This window comes from Nilaparvata lugens, chromosome 4, assembly GCF_014356525.2.
Source record: "Nilaparvata lugens isolate BPH chromosome 4, ASM1435652v1, whole genome shotgun sequence".
Taxonomy (NCBI): domain Eukaryota; kingdom Metazoa; phylum Arthropoda; class Insecta; order Hemiptera; family Delphacidae; genus Nilaparvata; species Nilaparvata lugens.
In genome coordinates this window covers 44,719,399-44,735,386 of record NC_052507.1, presented here as the reverse complement: position 1 = coordinate 44,735,386, position 15,988 = coordinate 44,719,399, and the positions used below count along the sequence as shown (strand labels likewise).

Below are 15,988 nucleotides of genomic sequence, written 5' to 3'. Positions count from 1 at the left end.
TACACTATCGTTTGAGTCATTGTTTAAGGTTAGGTTTGAATCTTGAGATTCTTCATATAAGTTTTGAATGTTTTCACTGGATAAAACTTCATTATTTTCATTGTTCTCCATCTTGCTACTGCGTGAAAAGATATTTACTTATTAGAACCTGAACTTTTTCGAACCGATTTCCCACTCAGCAGCATCTCCCATTCATAATTCATCAAGATATCTATCCTACCAATATTTTTTTATAACCAGGGATATATTTTGTAGTTTTGGTCCCACACCAGGGCGTACCATTTGCCGTGCTACCAATTTATCCTAAATAGGTTGAATAGCATTTTTCACCTATTAACCTAAAGAAAGTTATGGCTCCAAAATGGTAAATTCTTGACAAATTATGAATCTATTGCTAATGAATAGGAAATCCAGTTTTCAGAGCAAACCAACTTATAATCTTTAGAAGAATTTTGGCAATATACAACACAAATCCACAAAACAATACCTTACAACACTTAAACATATAGCATCATTACAAGCTAAAATACTTATCCATCTATATAGTTGAAAACAATGGCTATAGGCTTGTAGACACACAAATCAAATTATACAAAATTGGAACACCATAAAACTGTTCAAATCTCAAATTAAAACATTATAAATTCCAATTAAACAGAAAAATATTCAGAGAGCACAAAATTAGAACACCATAGCCAGCCACCATTTTTTAGAGAAGAGACTCAAAGATAGCATTTTAGATGAAGCCAAAAACAGTGATGACGTTATGAACACGCCATCAATATTAAATTCCAATAAAATTATAAATTGCAAGTTTAGAATTTACATTTCACATTTGTTCTCAATAAAACTTTATTCCGAAACTGTTATTTTAAATTTATTTATCCTCTATGCTATTTATAATGATCTGTTAATTCTGTTAACTCTGTTTCGGTGATACCATGGAATGTGCAACACAATTATTTATGATAAATTCTCAGTTAAAAATTGTCCGCATATCGATTACTCTGATTTACTATCAAGTTTTGTAGATCTCGAATTGAAGATTCGATTCTAATCGAGAAAAAATGTAATATTACAATATATATATACCTCAGAATATATCTCAGTATATATCTCAGTTTATATCTCAGGGCTCAAGGTTCGGCCTCTGGTGGAATTAGATAAATCAATTTATCCAGTGAACATGAGCTACATTTATATCTTTATAATTTGCTAACCAAAATTAATGATAGAGTGAGCATATATATATTAGAACATTAAATTTAAATATTCCTTTCATGTCCTTTCGACATTCATCGAACTGGTATGTATGAGAGGGGGGTAAAGAGTGCTGGAATTCGGCTTTATAGTTCATTGCCAACACACATAAAAGCTCTTACAGGTGAAAAGTTCAGAATTAAGGTGTGGGAGGAGTTGTTGCATGTTTGTCCTTATTCCAGTGAGGAATTCTTTTTGCATTATAGAATGCAAAGATTGACGACTTAGATTATAATTGACAAATCCTTATACCCCTTTCATAGGTGGTCGGTCAGTTGGATGAAAAAAATGAAATGAAATGAAATGAAATCCGTGCATCTTTAGACATATAAATCTGATATAATTCTTAACTAACAAAATATTTTTTTGTACTTTCTAAGACTTGCGCAAGTTTTTATATTAATTTCGATATTTATAACCTTTCGACGAGCTAGCTTTTTATATTTTTATTTCACTCGAAGCACTGAGGGCACCCTAGATTCATATATTTCTCGATAATTATCACTCACGTGCTGAAATTCTCAAGATGATGGTGGCGATCCGAATTTCCTGTCGTCCTGGATTTTCTGGTGGCTGAAGTCGTCTTCTCCAAGGGAATAAATAAATATCTAAATGACTTACACTTTAATACAGCATCACCAAGTCTTATAAAAAATTAATTAATGAATTTAAACTTTAAATCTTTCAAATGTACAATTTAACAAAAGGGACTTGTGCTCTATAAAATTTGGTGGCGTTACATGGTGGCGTCTGGCAAGCAAGTGGGCTCTGATCCACCCCTATTCTCCACGATCATACTCCCATCTTCCAAATTTGCATACATTTAAATATTCCACTACTACGCCATTATAAAAATCAAATAGTCCATGCCAATCTGCTAGGGTATTACCTATATCTTAGGTATTACATTTTATAATTACTCGGATTACATCCAATACATGAACTGAGTAGTGATAACTTATAAATTCTTATCATTTATTTGAATATAAATGGTTAAATTTGAATCGGCTCGTTATTGCCGCCCATCAGCTACTGCAATTTGATTGGTTCATCCAAAATTCACAAATGTATCCATGCGCCTACTGTATATACATACTTCCTCAATATTTTTATTTATTTTATGTGCTTTGTACATGCTCATTACATATAATGAATTTTTATAAACTTTTTAAATTGTTTTTCCATTTACAATAGCACGCCATCTGGTTACCAAATCCTCTAGTTGATTGCTTTTTGTTTACAACAAAAATTTGCCAAAGGTGCCTGGCCAAATTTCAAATTCACGGCTTGATTGATTATTAGGTTGCCGACTAGTAAGTATTATAGCCTAACCTCAAAATTCAAATATTTTATATAATATAATAGATAGCAAATGAAATTCTTTTCTATTTGGTTGTTCTAATAGTAGCCAGGATACCCGTTATTATCTAATATTTCACTTGTTGCTATCGCACCCGGCGATAATAGAGCAGCTGTTTGCTCGAGACTTATAAAATCCTTTCATTTAGCGATTTCGCTTGCTTATCAAATTTAATTTATTACATGATTCAGCCTTATTATTTAAATAATTCTATAATCACTGAATGATTTCAATGTTGATTGAGGAATGGAATATCACAATATATCTTACTTTTGAACAGATAGATCATTATTATTTTGAACACATCTGCATTTTCTGCGTCTGTGTTGAAAATCCAACAACATTAGAAAACTAAACAGTAATTTGAAAAAGCGAGAATCTTGTGCACCTAATTGGAGTACAGTTCGATTAAATTCACTAAAATACTCATACATTAACTTATACCATATACGCGGGTTTTCACCGTCTTCTTGGCCGTTTCCCTTACTCAACACGCCATCAGCCTCTCTCTCTCCATACGTCTTGTTGGAGGCCCCTGCTCACCATGGCCTCTCTTATGTTTTGCTCATACAATCTCATAGATTATTCTTTATTAATTAACTTATAAAATGAACTGTTAAGTAACTTGAACCTTTCCAAGATGACACATGAAATATGCATCCACGATCAATTACTATTCACAAAAAAATCAATACCCGATGATATTGTATAAAATTAAAGTAAAAAAAGTTGGAAAAACGTTGAAAAAAGTTGGAGTAAAAGTGCCACCAATGAATATTTTTAAATCGACTCTTTACTATCGAGAACTTATTATTATTCCAACTTACAACTAAGTAACTTCTCTCTACTTGTTATATTTATATAGTGAGAATTTAATTTTACTAACTAAATTCTTATAAGTATCCAAACACATGGATTTCGGACGTAAGATGAAAAATCGTATGTCAAAATTTTCTATGATGGCAAAAAGAAATGAATGGATCCTTATAAACACATCGATCAATAGACTTTACCGTAAGGACGCCGTGTAGTGGTCGTCTCTTCGCCTCACCGGACCATTGCGACTATTCTGCAGTTTTTCTAAAACTAGTTCTAGAGACCTAGGCTTCAGACACTTCAGTATTCGAAAGTGAATGAAGAAAAACCATTCTTGTTTTTCCACTAGGTGATAAGAAGAGTAGTTCGATTTGAAGGTTGGTGAAAGTGAAATTAGAAATCATACAAGCCCCACAGTAATTTTCCTTCACCCTATTATCAATCCATACGTCAATATCTATTTCAGTCAAGGACTAATTCTCTCAGTCTAGTCTCTAGCGAAGCTATAATGGAGATATAAACTTGAGCGAATAAGTTCTTTGCAAACATTATTCTTGAAGCTTTGAAGCTCTCACGCAAACCCCTGTCTCTTGTCGGGAGTTCTCACACTATTACACGTTTATCTTTGAAAATGGATCCTAGCGTGGCTGCTTGTGAATAATTGATTAAAGGCTACCAGATAATGAAGTTTTCCAAGCAGTAAAAGGATGCCGACTTCGACTGGGGAAATTCAAATTGTTCATTCTAAATAGCGAACGATGCAATTACGTTTGTCAAGCAGGTTTCATTCTCACAATCACATGCACTCTGTTGCCAGTTTCTTTCTTCAAAGGTCAAGCGTAAAATTGGGACGGTGAATCTTGACTGCTTATTTCCCTAAAGATGTAGAGATGACTTGAAATTCACTGAAACATAATCTTATGTGTGTATGTTGATTTGATGTGGGTGTCACTTCTGAGCTAGTGAGCTTTCTTCACAAGAGTGTAGTATTCACTGTCAAATCATAGAAAAAGCTGAAAACCCACTATACACTATACCGTAGAAAGAAAATCGGGTTCTCTTAATCGAATTTGGGTTTCACTTGTATTTTATATGTTCAACCATTATTTAATCCTTCAAAGAACATTATTTTTCATTATACTTTGATTTTATAAGAATCTTAAAAACAATTACATTGAATAATCCTAGCTCTTTTCAAATACAATCTGATAATGATAATAATATTTATTTCTTCCTCTCTAACAGAATGTCGCACTTATAAAACTATTCTTCAATTATTCAATCAGTTTCATAATAATGAAATTGTGATGATAGAATAGAAAGTGCACTTAATTATAATATTATAAAAGAGTGTTCAGTCATACTAATTATGGATGGAAAACATTTTCTTAATCCATTTTTAACTGTGATCCTCTTGAGGAAGGGATTGCCTCTCTTTTCTCTTTTAATGAGAGGAAGAAAGGGATTGAATCTATTTTACCATTATGAGAAAGAAAACACCACCATAATTATTATTAGATGAACATGGTGAAAAAAAATTGTTTCATCAATTATCAAAAATAAAGATAAAAAATGAAAAATCTTAGTTGCTTTTTTAATTTTTGACTCACAATATGTTTCAACAGTAGGTAATGTCATCAATTGTGTGAGTGAAAATTTGAAAAAGGGTACTAAGATTTCTTATTTTTATTATTGATAATTAATATATAATGTATAATTCATTAATTTGTAGCACTTATTTAATGATTTTTGTTTCAGGGCTTGAGAGGGAATCTGACAGACGCTTGTGAGGAGCATGACCCATGCCAACATGGTGGAATTTGCATATCAACCGATAGCGGTCCGATTTGTGAATGCCGCAACCTAGATTACGAAGGAATATTTTGTGAAAAAGGTGAGAGTAATATGAGATTTTATCAATTTTACGATATGAAAAAAGGAATTTGAACACGCGTTCACAAATTCTTCCACAAAAGGCTATATTATTTGACAATTGACATAATAGATGCTCTATTGATTTTTGTTATTTAATGAATAACTAAATAACTTCTGCCAGTACTGACAATATTGCTATGCTCTCTGGTACGTTAATATTGTTTCTTTAAATTTAAACATTTCAAACTACAAGTTTCAAATGCTCTGAAGTGGACTGTATAAAACGAATCAAATCTTTGGGTTGAATAATATATCCATTCAGGAAAACTACATACATAGAACATAGAAAATCAGAAAATGTACACACTAAATCCCAAATCCAATATGTCATAAATCAAATTGTTTGCCTACTTCTATTTGAGGTAAAAGGTGGACAGTTGGATAGGATAGATGAGAGGAAAAGATAGGAGAAACTATGCAAACCGAAAGTGCGACTATTAAAGTTGGTTCCTTGCTGTTTCCTGGTTCTAAGATGAAATTTACTGACTGGATATTCAACACTAAGATTTGAATAGGAATAGAAACAGAAAACTGAACTTGCGTTCTGGCATTCACTCTTCACTTATTAATACGAAACGTGAGTAACTTTCCACGTAAAACGAAAATGTAATTTATGTTCACGAATATATGTATAGGCCGAATTTCCTTTGATATTAAATGACACGAATATTTAGGCAGATTCAGGACGAATTTCCTGATTCTTAAAGCCTCGACAGGGAGTGCTAGCAGTACGAGAGCTGATTTCACACTGACTCTCAAACCGGCCGATGCCTAAGCGATAAATTGATGAGTAATAGTTATTATAATCCCCGCAGGGGGGGGCCGAATTTCTTCTGTCCTGGGGCTTGGCGACCCCCCGGTTTCCCGAGCAAGTGGTTGATGTAGACTGGTTGACACTAACATCGTTGCGTCCCAGGTAATTAGTGTGCTCAGGTAGGCAAATGAGCACATGAAGCATCAACCGCGCCAACAAGACCTGGTCCTCCAGGTTGGGGGTTGGGCGATGGGCCGACACCCCATCCCTATAAAAAGACTCTGGTTACGGAACCGCACAATAATTTGCCTCGGATTGGACTGGATTATACGGATTTAAGAAATCGGCTTGCACTGAAACGAATTAGGAAAATGGATTTGAGATTATGTACATGAAATGTGAGGACACTATACGGAAGTGGAGCATTGCAGCAGCTGGTGGAGGTACTTTAGAAGTATAAGGCTGGTATTACAGCAATCCAAGAGATCAGGTGGCTTGGCAATGGAATGTTTTATAGAGGGAACTGCGATGTCTACTATAGCTGCCATGAGACACAACACGTATTTGGGACTGGTTTTGTAGTTAACGGAAAATATACAGAACACGTTATTGGTTTCACCCCAATCAATCATAGAATATGTGTTATCCGTATAAAGGGGAAATTTTTCAACTCTAGCAATATAAATGTGCATGCACCAACAGAAGAGAGGGCGGTTGAGGAAGGAGAGGACTTTTATGAAGAGCTGGAAAAAGTCTATGATAATTGTCCAGGCAATGATGTGAAGATTATAGTTGGTGATTTCAATGCTAAGGTTGGTAAAGAGAAATGCTTCAGGCAATATGTTGGCAAGCATGGTCTGCATTCTGAGTCAAGTGATAATGGAGTGAGACTGGTCAATTTTGCAGCAGCAAGGAGCTTGGTGGTAGGGAGCACAATGTTCCAGCGAAAAGATATTCATAAAGCTACATGGCATTCATCTGATGGAGTCACAAACAATCAGATCGACCACCTGCTGATAGATTCCCGCCATTACTCTAATCTCATGAGTATCAGGAGCTATAGAGGCGCCAATGTTGACTCTGACCATTATCTGTTGGGGGCGGTGATAAGAGCAAGAATAGGCAACTCAAGGAAATCGCAACCTGGTAATTTAAAAAGGTATGAATTAAGGGCGCTCCAAAATCCCCGAAAAGTGGAAAAATTCCAGGAGATTTTAAAAAACAAGTTGTTGGAGGGGGCTGAGCAGGACGAGCAAGCAGTGTCGGAGAAATGGAAGAAATGATCAAAAGCTATAGCAGAAACATCTCAGAGAGTACTAGGAGATCAAAGGAAGGAAAAGAATAGGAGTTGGTTTGATGAGGAGTGTCGAGAGGCTACAAGGAAGAGGAATGAAGCATACCAGGTGCTACAACAACGGACGAGGCACGCAGTAGAAAGATACAGAGAATTGAGGAAAGAGGAAAAAAAGCTGCACAAAAGGAAGAGATGGAAAAATTCCAGGAGCAAAATGAGATAAGGAAGTTCTACAGCTTTGTAAGTAATCAGCGTAGAGGATTCACCCCTAGAGTAATGATATGCAAAGGGAAGGATGGAGCAATTATTGCAGAAAGATCGCAGGCACTGGATAGATGGAGAGAGTATTTTATAGAAATACTTAATAAGAATTCTGAGTTGAATACAAAAGTGACAGTGGAAGTGATGCATGGGGATGAGATGGAGGAAGACCCACCCACGCTGGAGGAAGTGGAGAACTCAATAAAGAAATTGAGGAATAATAAAGCTCCAGGCCTAGATGGGCTAGCTGCAGAATTGTTTAAGCTTAGTGGTAACACTCTCAAAGAAGAGATGCATAGGTTAGTATGCAAGATATGGAGCAGTGAGGAAATACCAGATGAGTGGACCAAAGGTGTAATAGCTTGTGAGACTGGTGCAGATGACAATGAAGAAGGTGGTATGTAATGTAAGAATTGGAAGTAGCTTATCGGAGCCCTTTGAAGTGGAAAATGGTGTGAGGCAGGGGGATGCCCTTTCATGTTTGCTTTTCAACCTTGCTCTAGAAAAAGTAATCAGGGACTCCTGAATTAATACTAGAGGATCACTGTACAATAGACTGACTCAGATATTAGCGTATGCAGATGATGTGGACATCGCATGTAGATCGCCATCAGCTATGAAGGACGCCTACACGCGGTTGGAGGAAGCTGTAAAAAGAATCGGTCTGGTAGTAAATGAGAATAAATCCTAAGTTATGGTGGCCTCCAACTCTGGAGAAGGGCGAGAGCATGGCCAAAGCATAGAGATCCAGGGGAAAAACTTCGAAATCGTAGAAGAGTTTGTATACCTGGGATCTTCTATAAACTCCAGAAACGATTCAAGTAAAGAAGTAAGGCGAAGGGTTATGCTAGCCAATAGATGCTATTACGCGCTATCAACTCTGATGAAAAAACGTACTCTCAGTAGAAAGACCAAGCTGCTGCTATACAGAACAATCATCATGCCTGTCTCACTGTATGGTAGTGAAACATGGGCACTACGGTGGCGGATGAAAGAATGCTGGGTGTCTTTGAAAGAAAGATCCTGAGAAGAGTGTTTGGAGGCATACAGGAAGCAGGAGTCAGGCGTAGGAGGCATAATGACGAACTTTATAGGCTGTACCAGTATGCAGATATAGTCACTGTTATGTGAGCTCGCAGGCTGAGGTGGGCAGGACACCTGGTATGAGCTGACGATGCCTACCCCCCAAAGATGGCAATGGAAGGGAAAATATATGGCCGGCGAAGGAAAGGGCGACCCAGAACAAGATGGATAGACGTAGTGGATAAGGATGCAGGAGTAATTGGGATGCGAAGATGGAAAAGTGCAGCGGTGAACAGGGATGCATGGAGGCGGAAATTGAGGGAGGCTGTGACCCGCGCTGGGTTGTAATGCCAAATAAGAAGAAGAATAGTTATTATAAAAATCGCGCTTCGCGCTCGGCCGGGGGCTTCGCCCCCTGCACCTCCTGTAGGGTGGGTTAGCAGAGCAGCCACCGCGCTTCGCGCTCCGGCTGGGAGGCGGGCTTTGCCTACTCAATCGCCTTTTATGGCTGTATAGGGTTGGGTAGCAGCCTCCGCGCTTTGCGCTCCGGCTGGGAGGCGGGCTTCGTCCGCCCAATCGCCTTTTCTACATGTGTAGGGTTGGATAGCAGCCTCCGCGCTTCGCGCTCTAATTGCCTTTTACGACTGTATGGGGGTGGGCATGTTATTCAGGTTAGTTAGGAGTGTAGGAGGTAGGTTAGGTAGGGTATGTAAGGTAGGGTATGTTGGGTAGGATAGTTTAGGTAGGGTGGGTTAGGTAGAGTATAGTCGAGTAGAGTAGAGTAGAGTAGAGTAGAGTAGAGTAGTAGAGATAGAGGTAAGGTGAACAGGATACTTGGTTCTGAGTATTGTTAATAATCTAGCAACCTAGAATGATGAACATTATCGAAATATAATTACTATTATTAAAACAAAATGTAGGTGATTATTTTTGGAGATGACAAAATATTTCAATACTGTAACCTCAACTTTTTGGAATCAATTAATACCTTTTCCAGGAAATCATATGTTAGTGCAACAGTACTGATGAAACAAAATGGCTCTAATTGAAAGTTGATTTTTTTGTCAGCTGTTTGGAAAGTAATCTATTAGCTATGGCTATGTGGATAGACGGGATTTCAATAAACGTTCAAATCTATGGATATAGCTTCTAATACATTTCTTGTGGGAAGCAAATCAAACTGTGTGTTGAATATCCAGTCATTATTAATTTGACAATAGAAAAATATGAAATATTATGTACTTTTGGAAAAAACAAAATATTAAAAAACATTTTTTATTGTTGTAAGTTATTTCTGTTCAAATTTCTCACTTGCTAATTATAGTAAACGATTTATTGAATTATTTTCTCGATATAACAAGTATAGAGTACAAACTAAATCTTCTTACATTGATAATCAGCGTTATAGAGGAGCATATGTCTCTACATAAGTAAGATCATTGTCCCAAAATCTATATCAGATTCATCATTCAATCATTTCAGTAATAATACAAATGAGAAATAAGAGTTTGCAATATTACATAACTATAACTAATTACTATGTATATATATGAAGGAGGAGAAACCCATTATTCTTCCACAGTTTCTAGCATTTTACACACATCGTGCACACAATTGGATCACACCTGCTGATCAGTAAAGAACATTGGAATGATGCACACACCCACACACACACACACACGCGCGCGCGCGCACGCACACAGTTTTCGATGAAATTTCTCGGGTCCTCATTTGAATTTGGTTGAAATAATTTAGCTATTTTTAAGAGCTTATCTCCAGGAGCTGAACAAAAAAACTTGTAATACATTTTTCGTGGGAAAGAAATTTAAATGTGTCCCAAATATTTTATAGATTACAGGGGTGCCGGGAGGAAGAATTTGGAAGGTCTGGAGGTTTTCCCGTAGCCTCGAGTGTAGTATGCAACAGATTTGGTGTTCAGATATCACAGCAATCTTATAGTTTTGGCGGAGAATTTTTCGACAAATTTTCGATGTAAACTCAATTCCCCGGGTTGCTATTTGAATTTGGTTGAAATTAAGCTATGATTATAGGCTTATCTCAGGGAGCTGAACAAAAAAGCTTGTAATACATTTTTCGTGGGAAACAAAGTTAAAGGTGTTGATATCTACATGATAATTATTCTCTACCATTTTTATTTAATTGAAATTTCAAAATTATTCAAGCCTTGATAGAATGATTAACTCACTGTACAGTCAGTCGAATATTTTAATATTGAAATGAGGGATATTTTGGCAAGCTGAACTAAAAAGTAAGGACCTATGCACCTTTTTGATATTATTTCTTCAAAAATTGAAAATGAGTTTTGTCAAAACTCCCCCTGAAAGAGTACTATTCATTTTATCCTATCTTTTAGTAAAATAACAATGATTTCTGCGTTGAATAACATCTATCTTGCCAACAAGAATCGAACTCTTTGTGAATTTAGATATGACCTACACTTTAGATTTTTATAATTCTATTAATAAATTCATGGAAACTGAAGTACTTTTCTCAGTTAGTTGATGAAATTGATTATCAATAGAGAAAATGATTATAATATTATCAATACAGAAGTAGTTGAATGAATTGTCGATATACTGAGTTCTTGGTCAACAATAATTCAATATTGGTATTTATCCAATCATTATTTTTTTCAGAAGTTATTTCATTTGAATTAGACAATATTTATAAGCTCCTATCAATTTATCATTCATAACAATGAATTCTTCAAAACATGAATTTAATCAGATAAAAAATTGCCCATACTTCTGTATTCATGTTCGCATGTTTTCCACTTGTGATGGATAGCCAAAATATTGTGGAGCGAGCTGCACGGCGAATTGTAATCGAGAGCTCTGATTGGCTGAAAAGTTCAGCGTTCGGAGTGAGGTGAGGCGAGCAGTTATAACAGTGGCAAGCGGCACGGCGAATGGTTCGGAGTACGGTACGGCGAATGATTAACAGCTGATTTTTAACATTATGAAACACATGTTCATGTTCGTTGAAAGGCAAGATGTTCGGAGGAATGCACGGTTTGCTGCGCGGTTCGAGGTTCGGTTCGGCATGTGTGGACGCACCTTTAGTTGTTACAGGACATTTATACAGATCACAGGCCAAAGCAACATAATAATCTATCATCTTCTTCTTTTTCTTCTTCTTCTTCTTCTTCTTCTTCTTCAGCCCAAACTACTGAGCCTAAAAACTTGAAATTTCGCACAATTGTTTATTGTAGCCTCAAAACATCCACTACAAAAGGATTTTCAGAAATCTGCCCCCCTGAGGGAGCTGGGCCCCCAAAATTTTCAATTTTTAACCGTTCATTGCACAGCAAAGTCATGAGGAACTTTTCCATTCAGCTACGAAAAAAAATAGATCTATGCAGAAAAAAATTCCGATCAGGAGCACAGGGGGTTCAGGAGAGGGCACTTTTTGAAAATTTTGATGTGAAATCACACTACAGCTCAAAATAATTGGCCTACAGACTTGAAACTTTGCACAAATTTTCATCAAACATGCTAGATGCGCACTAAGAACGGATTTTGAGATATTTTGGCTCTAAGGATTTCAAAGGATGGAAAAGGATCCTATTAAGTAAGCTTATGGTAAGGTGAACTGCATATGGAACTGAGATAATTGACACATTATATTCTAACATATGTTGTAATAATTGGAAAGCTTAAAACAATTTCATCAATTAGCTGATCGAATTGATTTTGCGTTGATTGAGAGCGCAGCTTGCCACGTGTTTGTTCCATTGTTGTATGCTTGGCCAGTTCGGTTTGCGCCTTCTATCAGCTGTATATGGAGTCTCATACACTCCGATTAGAACAGAGCACGAAGGTTTTCTCTGGTTAGGAGATTGTTGATAATTCTTTTTTCAAATTCAAATTTTATTGCCATCAAAAACCACATTGAAAACTTTTTTAATAGACAACAAGATTACAGAAACAAAATGTCAAACATATACCTACATTTATAAGTAGCACGGCCAGAAAAAGACAAACTTGAGTACTAGCCGTGAGTTTATTAAATATAACTCAATATATATATATATATTTTTTTTTTTGTTTATATTTTGTGAATAAAAATTATGAGTTGATGAGAGATGCAAGTAATTCCTTATATTTGATCCGAATGGTTATTCATAATACAGTAGTCGGGGTCACTGCAATCTAAATTTTTCATTCTGTACGGTAGCTAATAAATTTCATATGTATCGATTGTCCATAATGTATCCAGTGTCCATAATGGAAGTAATTGAACTACTCAAAACTAATGGCTTACTGGTCCCTCATAGATTTATAGTATTCCTGGTGATTGAGCCTGTCTTTTTCAGCGTTGTCTATTAATAATAAAGCTTAATTTACAACTAGCTTACCCAGCGAACTTCGTACCGCCAATGTACCTCATGTTATACTTGACTTTATTTGGTGAATCATGAAATTTATCTGACAATCAACATGTTCATTTACATCTCAATACGGACTTCCTATGTGCTTAGTCATGCAGCATTCATTATTCCGAAAACATATCATTCTTCTCAATCAATTGGTAGTTATATCTACTGTATCAGTAAAGTTTTCAATTGAAAAAAAGGTTATATCAGTGTTTCAAAGAAAAATATTGAATGTTTTCATAGCTGTAGATTGTCGATATATGGTCCAGGAAATATGCGATGTACGATGAATCACACAGAATTCCATATTCTTCCCATTTTAGGATGAATAAAAGCTAAGCTGAATTAAAAAATTGTTAATTATTCTTTCATTCTTCAGTAATTAATGAATGCAATATGAATACTATACATATATACTATACAATATATATATATTATATATATATATAATAATCTTTCATTAGGTGAATAATTTTTCTCAACATTTTCCAGTTTCTCAATGATAGGGGAGTGATAATTATTTGTATAGGTCTTCTAAGGAACCATTATCAACAGCTGGTACCAATCAACTACACTTCAACTCCAAACTATCGTTTTAATACCAGTACACAATAATTTATCACAGGGTGATGTGTTTATTACAGCTGGTAACTTTACATGCTAAATCATATTATCACAATATGATCTTGAATCATAATCATCTTTTCGTTCTTCAGTAGCCGCTCGGCCGAAAATTTCGAAAACATATGTCTGTAAAATGGATTAATAAATAATTATTATTAGCCCCCCTATTAAAATTTCTGTTCAGAAACCATCCCCAATATTCACACAACATGTTTCCAAAGTTTCATGCCGTTATGTCAAGTAGTTTTCAAGTCTACAGGGAACAAACAAACACACAAACAGACATTCATTTTTCTATAAATTTCCATTCGGCTCGAACAAAAGTCTCTCTAAATGAAGGTAGAATGATAAGGATTCAGTTCTGTTGTTTTAACATTTTTTCAAATCACTTTCAAAAAGTTCATGTAGTACCTACTATTGTGTTTGAGACACTTCTGGCGCTATCATAGTTTCACCACTATTCTGTTCCACAGTCCTATCTCTTGCAGTCGTTAACTATATCTATAATAATTATATAAAGTAGAACTGGCTTATGCACGTATACGGGATAGGAAAATTATGTTTGACGCATCATCACGTCTGAACTACTGGACTAATTAACTTGAAATTTTGCTTATAGATTCTTAATTAACCAAGGATGGTTATAGGCCTATTCTCAATTCTTCAAAATTTCATTACGTCAAGTTTTCATTTTGTCAAGTTTTAAAATAGATCCTTGCGAAGCACGGGTTCTTGCTAGTCTATACTTATAATATTCCCAGGATTGAAGTAGCAGTGCCCAATCAATTATTTTTCCGCGATAAATGCATTTAAATCTTCAACTTGGTGCCAACCTAACAAAGTCAACTCAACTTAATGCCAACCTGACAAAATTATTAATTTAGTTGCCAGTTAACAACTGTTTCGAAGAGGTACTCTATCTAGATTATAGTTCTATAGTAACATATGATATGGAAATTTCAATTATAATTAAGAGATTGGGAGAAGAAGAATATACATGCTAAAAGACGAACTTTAAACCCTTAAAAATAACCCTTAGAGTTGAAATATTGCCAAAAGATTTCTTAGTGCGCCTCTAAAGGGCCAACTGAACATACCTACCAAATTTGAACGTTTTTGGTCCGGTAGATTTTTAGTTATGCGAGTGAGTGAGTGAGTGAGTGAGTGAGTGAGTGAGTCAGTCAGTCAGTCAGTGAGTGAGTGCCATTTCGCTTTTATATATATAGATTATTTATTTTCCAATCACTTGATAATGGCATTATTTATAGCCGAAACATGTTATGTTGAATAATTTTAAAAAGTGTAATCAAATTTATAAATATTATAATATAAATATAAGAATAAATATCTTTTTTTCTCTTCCTGGGAGTAGGCCTATAAATAATTTTTGTTTCATAAAACAAACTTTTATGACAGGAGTTCTATCAATTGATCCTATTCTATCAAGACTAATTTTGTTTGTATATCTGACAGATCGCGTGAACAGCTTAAACAGTTTCCATGAAATTTCAATTATTCAGTATGATGAATGGAGGGTATTTTTGAAACCTCAGAAGTGTCCGTTGTGAAATCTGTGTGCAAAGAATGAGGATATTCGGCCAGAATTCAACTTGACGAAAGAAAGGGGTTATTTATTAAAACGGCCAAATAGCTGTTGTTGCTTTTCCTAATGTAAAAATATCTATCAGAAGTAAGGCACTTTTCCCATGAATCAATTATTATTCCCAAATATTAGTTGTGTTACCAAAGAAAATAGCTTTCGATAAAAATATTGGAGAACTAGCAGGAACCCGTGCTTCGCAAGGATCTGTTGTAAAACTTGACGTAATGAAATTTTGAAGAATTGAAAATAGACCATCCTTGGTTAATGAAGAATCTGTATGCAAAATTTCAAGTTAATTAGTCCAGTAGTTCAGACGTGATGATGCGTCAAACATAATTTTCCTATCCCGTACGTGCATAAGCCAGCTCTCTACTTTATATAATAATTATAGAAATAATTAACGACTGCAAGAGATAGGTCTGTGGAACAGAATAGTGGTGAAACTATGATAGCGCCAGAAGTGTCTCAAACACATTAGTAGGTACCTACTACATAAACTTTTTGAGAGTGATTTGAAAAAATGTTAAAACAACAGAACTGAATCCTTATCATTCTACCTTCATTTAGAGAGGCTTTTGTTTGAGCCGAATGAAAATCTATTTATAAAAAATGAATGTCTGTTTGTGTCTTTGTTTGTATGTTTGTTTTTTCCCTGTAGACTT

At 35.4% G+C, this 15,988-nt stretch overlaps 1 protein-coding gene across 1 annotated transcript in view; it reads left to right on the top strand.

Moving 5' to 3' along the window:
- Nucleotides 1–15,988, top strand: part of LOC111051127 (neurexin-3-like) — a 304,920-nt gene that overhangs the window by 172,199 nt on the left and 116,733 nt on the right. The window contains exon 2 of the mRNA XM_039427002.1: nucleotides 5,195–5,330. Within this exon, the coding sequence (XP_039282936.1) occupies nucleotides 5,195–5,330 (136 nt within the window). The remainder of the gene's footprint in view (nucleotides 1–5,194; nucleotides 5,331–15,988) is intronic.